This window comes from Typha angustifolia, chromosome 15 (genome assembly GCF_048772165.1).
Source record: "Typha angustifolia cultivar Huaian chromosome 15, ASM4877216v1, whole genome shotgun sequence".
In the NCBI taxonomy this organism is placed as follows: Eukaryota; Viridiplantae; Streptophyta; class Magnoliopsida; order Poales; family Typhaceae; genus Typha; species Typha angustifolia.
In genome coordinates, this window is record NC_133253.1 from 591444 (window position 1) to 604572 (window position 13129).

Here is a 13129-nt window from a genome sequence, read left to right on the forward strand (position 1 = left end):
GTATTTGAATTTTGAACTTATAAACTTATATTTTCAGCCCTCCAGCATTGCTTCAACCTACGCCTCTGCTGCTCCTGCTAGGTATATTACTTCTAAGGGTACTACTGGTCCTGGATCTAACACTACCGGCCGAGGTCCTGCTCGCTTTGGTTATAATGAGCCCATCCATTAGGAATGGATGGCAAAAGGCAAGCCGTTGTTAAAATTACACAACTACCCTCACAAGAATAATATCGAATACGGTAAAACTATTATTTCCATTTAAAAAAAGCAAGGCACGTCATGCCCCACATTACCCCTATTACAGCATCAAATTTACAATCATAGCGACTCACGGAAACTATTCATATACTAACTACTATGCTTTCCTAGCCGACGATTTCTTCGCCAGAGACTTCCCCGCCGGCTTAGCTACCTTCGGCTTCTTCGCCGCCTTGGCGGCCGCAGAAATCGGAGCCACCCTCTTCGTCCCAACAGACTTCTTCCTCGGCGCTGATTTAGCCGAAGTCTTCGCAACCTTCTTCGCCGCAGACTTTGGCTTTGGCTTTGCTACGGCTGCCTTGGGTTTCGCTTTCGGCTTGGCGACCGCAGTTGACTTCGGCTTGGGTTTCGCTGCTGCGATTTTAGACTTTGGTTTCGGCTTGACGGTTGCTGCGGCCTTAGCCTTCGGCGCCGCCGGCTTAGGCTTGGGCTTCTCCGCGGTCGGAGCAGTCCGTGGGCGAGCTGGAGGCAACTTGTAGGAATTCTTGACCTTGATGAGTTTACCGCTCGCTGTGAGCTTCTTGAGGTGGAAGAGGAGAAGCTTCTTGAAGTTAGGAGGGAGATGGGCCTTATGCTTGTCCTCGATGTACTTCCCGATCGCGTACTGGCTCGACCCGGTCCTCTCCTTCAGAGATGCGATCGCCTCCCCGATCATCTACGATTGCCAGAAATCTAATCAGATCCGAACAGACCGGATCGGAAGCCCAGAGAATGAACCAAAAACAGAAAATAAGGAACGAGTTGAGGCTTACCGCAATGTACGGGGGATGAGAAGGAGAGGATCGAGGCTTCGCTGCAGCGGAGGGCTTCGTCTTCGCCTCCTTGGGCTCTTTCGCGGCACGTGTCTTCTTCGGTAATGCTGCCGGTGCTTCCTCCGCCGGTGGAGTGCTCTCGACCGGCTCCGGCACTGCTGGAACGTCGGCAGTAGTGTCCTCTGTCGCCATGGGAGGGATAGAAATCAAGAGCCGAGGGATTTAGAATTAGGGTGTAGGTATCGGAGAATTAAAGAAGAGGCTTCGACGACTGCGTAAGAGAAGAAAGGAACGTTATTTATAGGAAAGCATGGGTAAAGCGAGTAGCAGGTGGCGATATCTCATTGGATAATTTAGCTGCACACGGATCCCTCTCATGGATGATTCGAATTCCGTGTCGTTGGATATTTCAACAATCAACGGTTGAGAGCTTCCGAATGGCTGCGGTTAGGATTGAGGAATTGGTATAGAGGGGGGGACTTAGACCGAGTTCGAGTGTGTTTTTCCTTAGGTTTCATATGGGAATAACTTGAGCTACAATTGATGAATTGGAGTAAATTCTGAACCAGGTAATAGATATGGATCTTAGATTTCAAAAGAGTGTAAAATTGTATGATTTGGCTCACAGACTGCAGAGAATTTCTTATTCAAAGTCGTACTGGTCATGCACAAGGTTCTGCTGTGAGCTTGGCGACGTTTCAAACCAATTTGAAGAACAAATCGACCACTTTGTTCTAATTTCTTCAATGGAGAAGATAGTAGACGAGGAGAGGGTTTAATGAAACTTGGAATTAAGAGAATTCGACGAGAAACGAGTGAAAATTTAGCATCTGAAATCCACTGAAGTGACACACTTTTCTTTTTTTTTCTTTTGATGTTAAATGGTTTAGCATGCTCAAAGGTAACAACAGTGTGCTACACAATTCAAATCCTGTAAGTAGTTGAATCACTCTGCATACTATACCATTTAAAATGAGTTACAGATTGATGCAAACCAACTGTTTGTATTATTTACAGACAGAGGCATTTCGTGAATCAAATCATCAAATTTGTGCTGAAAGATTAAAGTATCGGCAACCATACTCCACAAAGGCATAAACCCATTCTTTGTATCTAGTGTCTGAAATTGGGCAGAATATTTGATATGCTAAAACCACTTCATTGGTTCAGAATTTGGCGTAGATAGTAGAATGGATATCAATAATTTGATGTATAAAGAGAAGATGTGACTGACTTCAGTGATATGGTATCTCTTGTATCTATCACATACTCTAGCATTCACATTTCACCAACAAAATCCACCACCGTGAAGTTTTTCTGCCATTCCAATGCTTAAGTGAAAGTCTAACTTTGTCTCTTAGCAGTTACTGCTACCTAATTCTTCTATAATCCTTTATGATTATGGAAAGCAACACTAATCCTCAACCAAAGAAAAGGAAGAGTTTGTCAGCTAACATACTCTCTTCAATCTATACTTCTTCCGTAGCTCCTGTGCATGATGAGATTGAGATAATAAGAGAATAAAAGATCCAATCAATCCTTTCTATAGTAGTTTCATTTATTCCTTTAGATAAGAGCATGTACACTGGCTCAGTTTCACAACCAAACCCCAAAATTGAATTGATTTGATTTGATATAGATCCACAGCAAGTTTCACAATTTTAAATCAGACCAGATAAACACAACCATAAATCATCGTTCTTTAACTCAACACATCTAACATTAGATTTGCATGAACTACTTCTCAATGGTCATTAAGATGAATGATCAATCTAAGAGTTGTTGAGATTTAGAAATCTGTCATATAAAATAATGTGTCGTGAGGTTTAGCAAGCAAGATTATTACATACTAAGTAGTGAAAATAAGTGATTGATTAAGCTTCTTGTCAATCACTATAAATTTTAGTAAATAGTTTCTATTCGAGTTTGGATCCATAATTTTTTTACTCAATTTAAAAAAAAAATTTATTCAAGCATTACTTTTTAGATATTATTATCGATAAAAAAAGTGTAAGCTTCCTTGAATGTTTCTTATATTTTTTAATTAGTATAATAGAATTCATGATTTTTTCTTTTCATAAACGGTATGTATTATATTCATACCGTTTATGAATATAATACATAAACGGGGAATTTAATATAAATAAGAAAAAGGGCATTATTGAATTAAGTGAGAAAATGACGAGTGATAGAGGACAGATAGAAGCCTCTAAAATACTTGTAATCCATCAACCGATACTGCTTGTATCTGGGCCTGACCCTTAACCTCCTAATCTTAGTCCTCATCTCAAAGCCCAGCGGGCCATAACTTATTATTATATATAGGACCAAACCTATCGTATTAGGGGATTTACCTTATTAAACTATTTAACTAGATCACTAAATCCCCTCCATTAAGATTTTATTAGAATGTTCGGATAGATTTGTGCGGTTGTAAACTGATCTTTTCTAAGTTCCATTTCTAATGGATGAGAGGAAGAAAAATTAGTGACATTAATTTTATTTATATAACTAGTTAGTAATTTTTTAATATTTTTTCTGGTATAATTTCTCATAAGAGTTGGTTTAATGATACCAATAGATAGATTATATATATATATATATATTTAAAGCGGTGAAGGTAATTACCGGTTAGCAGCTGATTTTATTACGGGCTGGATAATTAATAGGCGTAGGGCCCAACAGGCCAACTTAGGTTCATTTTCATTTTCATCCCATATTTTAATATTGAACGGTCGCAATTTTCACGTACATTCCTGAGAAAAGGGGGGTGTCAATTGCAAAATTGCACGATGAAGTAGGGACAATAGTGGAAAATTAGGCTTAAAAAAAGAAGTCACGAGGACGATAGAGACGCGACTGGAGCTGCCGGATAACAGGAGACTCGTCGAGGACTCCTCTCTCTCTCTTCTCTCTCTTCTCCAGTCTCCAGTCTCCAGTCTCCAGTCTCCCCCACAAGCCACACCACAACCATTTATTTTTGTTTCTCTCTTTTCAACCCTTTTTCTGGTCCCCACGTGTGGGTCCCACGAGGGTGACGTCAGTCTCGCGCATTCACGAGGGAGCAGCGCCTCTCCCACGTGACTCGATGTTGTCCCGCTCGGATTATAAATTTCCCTCTCGTTTCCCGCCTACCTTCTTCTAATGTACTTTTTTATTAAAAAAAATTAAAAATAAATCATGTGTTAAAAATGTGTGTTTTAGGTTGGTATTATTTATAATTACAACTTTTTATAAATCCTCAAGCTTCCTTAAACGGTCGATCAGTTTTAAGAGGCGATTTAACGGCGTAATTAGTTTGGTTTTGGTTGGGGTGGGAGGGGGGGGGGGGGGGGGTGGTTTTCTACTTAACCAGACGAAAGCTATAGAGGGGCATTTAGGTCAATTTAGGTGACCGCACACCGATGTTTCTAGCTTCCAAAGCACGTGGACGCCGCTCTTTTTCCCTCGCCCGTCCTTCTTTCCCGCATTTATCGCGATATGTATCGGACTCTTTTGTCGCTTTCGGAGGCCTCGGGCGTTTGCTGCGTCTCCGAGTCGCCGATCCGCTACGGAATCAGCTCCCCGGGCTGCCAACCTCTTAACTAACAATTGTGGGGTCCAACACTAAAGAGAGCACTGCGTGTCAGCTAGTAAGCCGGTTGGCGAGCTGTTTGCTACGGCGACCGATAATCTGATCTACAAATCTGGCCGCAAAGATAGCGTCTCGGTCTGCCGTCGCCATCTTAGCCTGCTGTTAGAATCTTCGTCTAGTTATCCAACGGCCGGATCAACTCCCCGAGAGATTTTGACGGCAGATGTATGATTCCGCATAGAAAATTTTATGCGTCTAAGATGTCGATTTTCATATGCATAAGTCTTATCACGACCCCTGCGATCGCTTGTACTACATCATGTATCATGGCGTCATCTCTTTATTAAAACTATAATGGTATGTATTATATTCTTGGAGAGCGATAGGAAGATTAATATGGTGTAGTGTTCTCACCGGGCGGTGCTTGAATACAAAGAGGCGCGCCTGAGGGAATCCCTGTCACAAAGGGACATGCGAAAGAGAACATGGGCATCATGGCAGACATGCGACATCTTACCATCAAAAGAAGGCGCTCGTCCAGGGGAAGCGTGTGATGCGCCGGCGCCGTCGTATCCACCTTTAATTGGGCCCTTATCCTCTCCTCCACTTTCCCCAAAACTGATTTAATTAGTCTTAAGCCGCGCCTATAATACTCAAAATCAAATGGCTTAGCTACGTATTAATCAAATGGCTTCTTTAATGGTGGACCACTCAGGAGTGGTTGGTAACCGAGTACCGTGTGCGACACGGTGTGCCCCACCACACCCCAACCTAGGCCTGCCGCCATAGCCGTCTGATGACGATCATTGACTCATCTCCACAGTGGTCCCACGCACGATACGGTGTTCCTTCTCTCTCCCTCCCTCTCTCTCTCTATCTCAATCTGACCTTATACGGTGCTCCTTCCCAAGAACTAGTCATTATTCCATTAATTTTTATGCTTGGAGGAAAGTTAATAGTAATTACGGAAGAGAATAAAATTTCACACACGAGTGGGTACACGGAGCGGAATCACCGATGCCCATTAAACGCGACCTTACACCATTTACGACGAAAAGGGTAAAAAGGTAATTATAATATGAAATAACCCGAAATTCCTGTCGGGCGAGACCAAGACCATCGTTTCCGCTATAAATACTGACCCCTCCTCTCTCCTCTTCCCATTATTATATCCATGGAAGTCGAAACCCTAACCCTAGGGAAGGAGATCTTTACTGGAGATAAGGAATCGGGCACTCCTGATGCGGCGGCGCCGGCGAGATCGAAGGAGACGCACTTCCGAGGGGTCCGCAAACGTCCCTGGGGACGATTCGCGGCGGAGATCAGAGATCCGTGGAAGAAGACGAGGAAGTGGTTAGGGACCTTCGACACGGCGGAAGAGGCGGCGCGCGCGTACGACGAGGCTGCGAGGAGCCTGCGTGGCCCGAAGGCGAAGACGAACTTCGGGTACTCCAGCGAGATCTCCCCTTCCATGGCCGTACCCGCCGGCGTCGTGTCTGTCGCGGTGATGCCGCCGGCAGTCGGCTGGGGCGTGCCGACGTGGCGGACGACGTTTGCCGGAGGGGGTTTGGACGGGCGGGATTTGTTCCTTGGGCCGCCAGTAGATGTGCTCGTAAGAGGAGACGAGAAGAAAAAGCCGTTGGCCTTTGACCTCAACCTCCCTGCGCCTCTCTTCTGAGAGAACCGACGGCTCTGATCGCTTTTTCGTCCGGCTTTTCTTTTTCATTTTAGTCCTCAGGTTTTTATTATTTTCTTCTCTTTTTTTTAAGCATGTACAGTTTTGATGGAGAGGCAGTTACGCTTTTCTTTTCCCCACCTGTCCTCGTAATTATCTATCCGCACGATTCGGAATGGCCGACATCTCTTTTCAAAATTAACAGACGAAATTACCCCCGGAAGGTAGGCCTAATTTATCGTCTCAACCAAGTCGTTGTTCGTAAGTTTGGTAGCTGACGACGTGCGGTTGGAGGGGCGATCTTGTAAAGTTTCAACGATACCAGTTTACCACCCAGTTAGCCGGCAAATGTTCACGCCATTCTATGATCGGTTTGACGAAAATACCCTTAAACCGCGCACGCGGTCCCTTGGTAGTTTGGGTGCGTCTCCTTCTTCGTCCACAGAAATAATATCCCATGGCATGCCGCCGTGAATTTGGCCAAGTGTTTGCCTGTTTTCTCGCGTGAGAGCGCGCGCCGTATATGGACACGGGTGTAGAACTTCGTGGCGGGGCCCACTCGTGACAAAGGGCTTTGACACGTCCGCGGCGGTACTGCACCGGGACATGCGGCGCCTACCAGTAGCCCAACCGGGTAGGTTCGCCATTTTTCCTTGTTTGCCCTCGCCCTGGGTGGTCAAACCCCGCACCAGTTGACCCGCTCATGCATTCAGAACCCTAATAAAGATTACCAACCTAACGGAATCACTTTTTTTAATTCACCTTTTATATTGCTGTTTTTTTAAAAAAAATATATTTAAAAAAAAATGAGTCATACGGCCACGTGATGCGGTAAAATTAAGGGGTATTTATAATTACTCGTCGGGGAATTGCCGACAGGGTAAAGGAGCTGAAATCTGGGCCGTCGTGTTTAAGGAAGATGGTGACGATTCGATGGCAGTTCCTTCGTTGTCCTTTACCTGCAGGTGCCACGTGCGAGGGAGTGGAAAAAAAATTTTTTTAAAAAAATTAAAAAAAAAAAAGAGTGATAGAAAGTAGGTTTTGGGCCGTTGGGACCACTCTATCACATGTACTCGCGTGCACACGGCGTGGAGGGCCCGGAGGATTTCGATGGCAGGACACATGCATGTGGGCATGCCATCCATGCATGCGGCGCGGAGGCATCTACTAAAGCTTAATAATAATAAAGGGAGCTTAAGAGCCCACACGTCGGACGTCCACTGGTACGCACCGCTTTATTTCGGACAAAGTCGGTGCATCGTGATTCGCGCTCCGACTGATAGGATTGATTGATCGCTCGACCCCCTTTTAATTATTATTTTCTGTCTACCAATCACATTCTGCCAAGTACCCTCACGTACACATTTTCTCGAAGTTGGGCCTCCTCTCCCCAAACTTAGGAGGCTCATCAACCGTCCCACAATTTGGCCCAAATACTTTCTACTACTACTACTACTACTTCGAGTGGAGTTTAATGAGCTAGATATGTCCCAAGATGGATCGGATCCTTTGTTCCACTCCTTACGTTACTACTCCTGCAATATATATTCATTCTACTTAAGCTTCATTTTAGAATCCTTTTCGATATCTCTATTAATTAGTATATCTTAATAAATGCATGTCTGCATGCATGAAAAGTAGTCACGTATATTTTTTGTACTATTAAACCATGCTTCTCAGGATTGAACTAGGATTTTATTGATCATTAAAATTTCAAATACCATTAATATATCGAATCGATAACAAACCTTATTCCAGCATTAAGGCATACAGTGAAAAGAAAAAAGAAAAGAAAAAGAAGAATCGTGGAGATCGAATTGTTAAACTGTTAGTAGAAGAAGTAGAAGGCTGGCAGTTAATACGGACGTTTTTGGAGGTCATAAAGCTCGTCGTCGTCGCCGGCTGTTCTTTCTCCGGCGTCGCAGCTGCCGCGCAATCCGTGAAGCCTGCGATCACCACTAGGGCAAGAAGAAGAAGAAGAAGCAGCAGCTGAGTTGAACGAAGAGCCATCTCTAGTCTCTCTAAAGTTGATTCCCTTCTTCTTTCTTTAGAGATGTTAATCTGCAATTGCTTGACAATAGTTTTCTGCTTGTGTTGCGGTATATATATATATATGCTACTCTTATAAATATATAGTTTGAGACTATGGATCTTTTGTTTGAGTGCGTAATATTTTCATTCTAAATGATGAAGATTCTTGCCGTAATTGGATGATTAGGTTGATGCACTTCGATTTGATGCTATACTTAATTACGTGCGAGCTAGGCAAGATCTACAATTGATTTCGAGATCATTGTGATTTGATTAAGATATTACACAAATGGAAAATTACATACTCAGCTACCATGGAATCAAGAGATATTGTTATAGAGAACTATGGATTTAATCCCAATTAAACTTTATTAAAGATAAGAACGTACAAATTAAAGATTATATAGAGAAGAAAAGGAAGAGAAATCAGGTTTGAAATTTTTTTGGGTAGAAGATTTCCATCTACGGCAAATAGCCTTGATGTCCACAATTAAATATTCATCTGTTGAAATTATTTATCGTTACGTTCCTTTCAAATAGATTTCCAAATAATGGCCCAAAAAAAATTCAATTTATTATTATTATTATTCCCGAGTTGATCCAAAGTAACCAACCAAATAGTATTGTTATTAATTAGCTAGGTTATCTCGTTTTCAAAGAGTCAAGAATTGGAAGGCAAGTGGTCAAGCTAATGTATATGACTGGATATTACATATATAATGCGAGTGCCATCCTTTACTATGTCTACCTGATTCCTCCCATTAGTTTATATACTTGACCTTTAGCAATAATCATGAAAGGCTAAAACAAGATAAAATATCTACCAACATCTAAAGCAAGCCTTCTCCTCTTCGAACTGTCTTTTATTTAGTAGTGATGGCATATCAAAATACGTAGACTTGCATGGGTAAGTTACAGGAGAAAAAAAAAAAAGAATGAAAAGAATAACGACAGAGTTATTGCTTAACTACACACTGGTTCTTCTCTTTTGTTAGCTATATATATTTATGTACCATATAAGCTATGGACAAGTACCACCACCGTGGTGGTTAGGGCTGTGAGTGCATCCGGAAGTCCTGGAGGCTGGCGCCGGAGTAAACTTTGGGAGAGATTGCATCAGAAGCCCCACGCCGTGATTCCACCAATCTCCCTGGAGAACTCTCGCCGCCATTATTACGTTCAAGCTCGACACTACGACAACAACAAGTAGTAGCACTCTCGCAGACACGATCGCCATTGTTTCTGGATAGATGTAGAGCTAGAGGTTTGAGGAAGAGGGTAGGCGTTTAGTTTGTTAGAGAAGATGGAGAGTTATTTGGATGAGACAAAATTAATTGAAAGGGTAGTGGGAGGATGGTAACTTGTTTTATAGCAGGAGGAGAAGAGAGGAGAGTGTTGCATGGGTTGGGGTTTCGAAGTCCAATTACACCAAATGGGTCGGATTCCGTTTGCAAGAAAGGACTCGGTCCACAGTCCAAAACGCGGCTTTGTCTTAGCCTCTTAGGCTAATTAATTAACTTCTAATGAGGGTTTGAAATATATTTATTTAGTTTTTAATTATCGATTATCTAGTACGACATATATATAGATAGATAGATATGTAGGAGTTTTATGCAGCAGGGGCACTTGGCACCGAGTGACTGGCTGACGAAGAAATTATTTACCATGCAGCTAGTCTTTCCGACAAACCAAAAAAGTCTCCCCCCCCCCCCCCCCCCCAAATATAGATGGTCAAAATCGGGAGGGACCACCGGTCGGTGGAGGATCATGAATTTAGTTATGGAGTACTTATGGCTTCTCAAGGGCTTTAATAAAAATTTATATTAATTATATATTTTAGAAAATATAATCGAGCGGCTGACTGGACAACTAATTAGGTCAAAATAGCATCAAAAATTTCAACAAAAATAATATTTTCTTTCATATATATATATATATATAAGATTTTAATAATAACGGCGAATAATATAGAGAATCACACCAAGCTAATATGTATTTAAATCTCTGTCTTAGGAATTTTTATGGAATAGCTGGTCTAATTATTCAACCTAATTATATATCGTTGAAAGTTATTATATCTTATTAATAAATAAAGAAAATAAAGTGAGCTAAATCTAACGAACTAATTAATTATCAAAATAAAAGAAAGAAAATTGTGCGTATTGATTAAATTTCTAAGTTGACGATGCTACGTTTTTTGGGGGGCAAGAGAAGCCACGAGACTTTTATGAGTGTGTTGAATAGTTCAAGTTGGGAACCCTTTCACCCAAGTAATTGAAACTTGAAAATTGAATTTGAAATTTGACTTCTTCTCCCATTGCATTTAATTAATTACCTGGTATACTAAGTCACTGTGCTTCTCTTTCAGTGGAAAACCAAGCAAGCATAAGGTAAGGAGAAACACGCACCATAACAAATTGCTTCTTTGAATCTTGACCCCGATTTATAATAAAATTATATTTTACATCTCTTTTACGTGTAGAATAAGAAACATAGCTCTATACTAAGAGTTTATTCTAGTATAAATTATTTGTTTTATATTTGATATGAGATAAAAATTTAAATGATAGTTTGACTGATAAGTAAAAGGTATTAATGTAACGAGAGAAGAGAAAAGAGAGAGTAATTTAAAACTATAGTTAATTAATATAATAATAATAATAATTAGTAAATATAGAAATACTGAATGAAAGAGTAGATGAAATAGAAGTAGGTATTATTAGTACACTAATATTAAGATAAATTATTATTTACTTGACTATGGTTTCTAATAAACTTATAATTCACACCTTACATTAATGTAAGTATTTTTATTTTGAGCTTCGTGTTAAAATATAATTTGAATGTGATTGAAATGATCATTAAATATGTATACAATTCATACGTTAACCCCACCCTCATTTGGCCACTCATTATCCGAGATTCTTACAAATCGCATGCTGGAATTTTTAATTAAGCTTGCCATGATAATTAGCCTTAAGAATTCGAGGCGAGCTATTAAATAGGTAATTAACGAAGTGATTGGGCACACGGGGTTAATTTAGTCTTAATCAAGTGATATTAATTACTCATTAATCCATGCTTCAATGCACTCATTGTGAGCAGCGTCCTCCAAATTATTCATGAACAGTTGTGTGATCAAATGGCATTAAGAGATAAATAGCAACTCGATGGGATCGATTGAAATAAACTCTAATTCTCTGTTACTGTAAATTTTTAGAGTAACTGATGACTAATTAAACTGATTTGAATCAAATATTCGTTCATACAATTGGCCTGGTTAAATAATAATAATAATAATGATAATAAAGGTACAGAAAGAATGGCTTTGCATGGGCCACATATAATTTCGCATGCAATAGAAAAATAAAAAACGAAAGTGTTGTCAATTCACAATAAGATCCAAGCAAATTTACAAGGATTGCTCCGAGAGATCGACATGAAACTTAGTATCTTTCTCATCTCTCTGGTAGATCTTCTAATGACGTGGGCACGAACCACCATGGTTGTTTGGGTTGTTGGTGCAACCCGAAGGCCGAGATGGCTTGTTGGATCCCTTGGGCAACACCGACAGCCATAGGCGGCCGTCCAGCCGCCACCACTCGCCTTCGAGACCTCTCACCGCCGTAAGAGGTTGTACGGTTGAGATGATCAAGAGAAGCAGCAGAAGTACTTTTGCCATTTAATTTGTTATAACTGAGAGAGAGAAAAGAAATAAAAACGCCTTGAGATGTCGAACACAGAGATAGATGGGTTTGGCTCCTTTTGCTTCCTTCTCCTTCCTCTGAGATGGGTTTAGGTAATTGGTAATGTTTAACTTCTGAGATTAGGCGAAGGGGAGATGTGATATATTTATAGCCATGATAATTAAAATGGAGGAGGAGGAGGAGGAGGAGGAGGAGGACTGGGTACGTATTGTGGATACGAGATTGCGTGAGCGGTGCTTGAAGTCAATTGCAGCGTTTTTTTTCCATACGGTTGACTTGGACGGAGCCAAAACGCGGCTTGGCGAATAGAGAAAAGGAGGAAAAGGATTGCGGCGAAAGCACAGATCAAACTATAAAAACTTGGACGGACGTACGTTTGAAGTCCACACAAGGGTGTTTGGATGTGAGTCTGAATTTGGAATGAAATTTATGATTAATATATATATTTTTTTAATTTTTTTTGAATTTGATGGGAAGTTGCATTTCATGCGGTCAAATTTCATACACACAAGAGAAGGGAGGATATTTTGGATAACCCCTCTACCAGCACTACAAGAAAAATAAACATCAAGCTCAAAGGCAAATAGATTCAAAATGATAAACACCCAAATTTTACAGGCTAGTATTAGTTTCTCCTTAATCAAGAAGGGTACCATGAAGCATTAAAGTTATAACCTACAAAAACTAAAGCCTTGACAAAGACAACACACAATGGCATGGGATGGGCCCAGTGGAAATTTAAACCGCTCAACACCAAATAACTTGATCGTGGCCAAAGCCAAGACTTGGGCAACACAAAAACACCAGCCAAACACCACTAGGACTTGGAGGAGCTTGACGAGGTGCTGACTAGAGAGGGGCCGACTGGAGCAACCGTAAAAGAAACAATTCGACGCCGAGGAGATCTGGCAGGGACGACGACGACGACGGTGAGGAAGGCAACAACACACCATCGAAGCTAGATCCCTAGTAACAAGCGCGGTTGTAAAGAGCAGAAGAAAGAGAGGAAAAATGGACTGTGTGCTTATGGAAGAAAGGGGATGGTGAAATATGAAGGCGAATAAGACAGGAGACAAGATGTGAGAGGAAGAGAGAGAGGTTGGGGGGTAGCATCGGTGCAAAAAGGAAA

The 13129-nt window shown here is 41.3% G+C and overlaps 2 protein-coding genes across 2 annotated transcripts; one reads left to right on the forward strand and one right to left on the reverse strand.

The window, feature by feature from the left end:
* Nucleotides 1-238: 238 nt before the first annotated feature.
* On the reverse strand, nt 239-1290 carry LOC140777882 (uncharacterized). Its single transcript, XM_073122286.1, has 2 exons — nt 1014-1290; nt 239-916 (listed from the first exon to the last, which is right to left on the reverse strand). The coding sequence occupies exons 1-2, from the start codon at nt 1203-1205 to the stop codon at nt 359-361; spliced, it is 750 nt and encodes a 249-aa protein (XP_072978387.1). The 5' UTR covers nt 1206-1290; the 3' UTR covers nt 239-358.
* A 4375-nt stretch (nt 1291-5665) lies between these two features.
* On the forward strand, nt 5666-6632 carry LOC140778689 (ethylene-responsive transcription factor 8-like). The gene has a single exon (XM_073123516.1). It carries the CDS (start codon nt 5762-5764, stop codon nt 6263-6265), a length of 504 nt encoding a protein of 167 aa, XP_072979617.1. The 5' UTR covers nt 5666-5761; the 3' UTR covers nt 6266-6632.
* The last annotated feature ends 6497 nt before the right edge of the window (nt 6633-13129 follow it).

Coding starts and splice junctions, on each gene's coding strand:
- LOC140777882 (XM_073122286.1), bottom strand. CDS start 1,205: ATGGCGACAGAGGACACTACTGCCGACGTTCCAGCAGTGCCGGAGCCG. Junction 917..1,013: donor CTCATCCCCCGTACATTGCG/GTAAGCCTCAAC, acceptor TGGCAATCGTAG/ATGATCGGGGAGGCGATCGC.
- LOC140778689 (XM_073123516.1), top strand. CDS start 5,762: ATGGAAGTCGAAACCCTAACCCTAGGGAAGGAGATCTTTACTGGAGAT.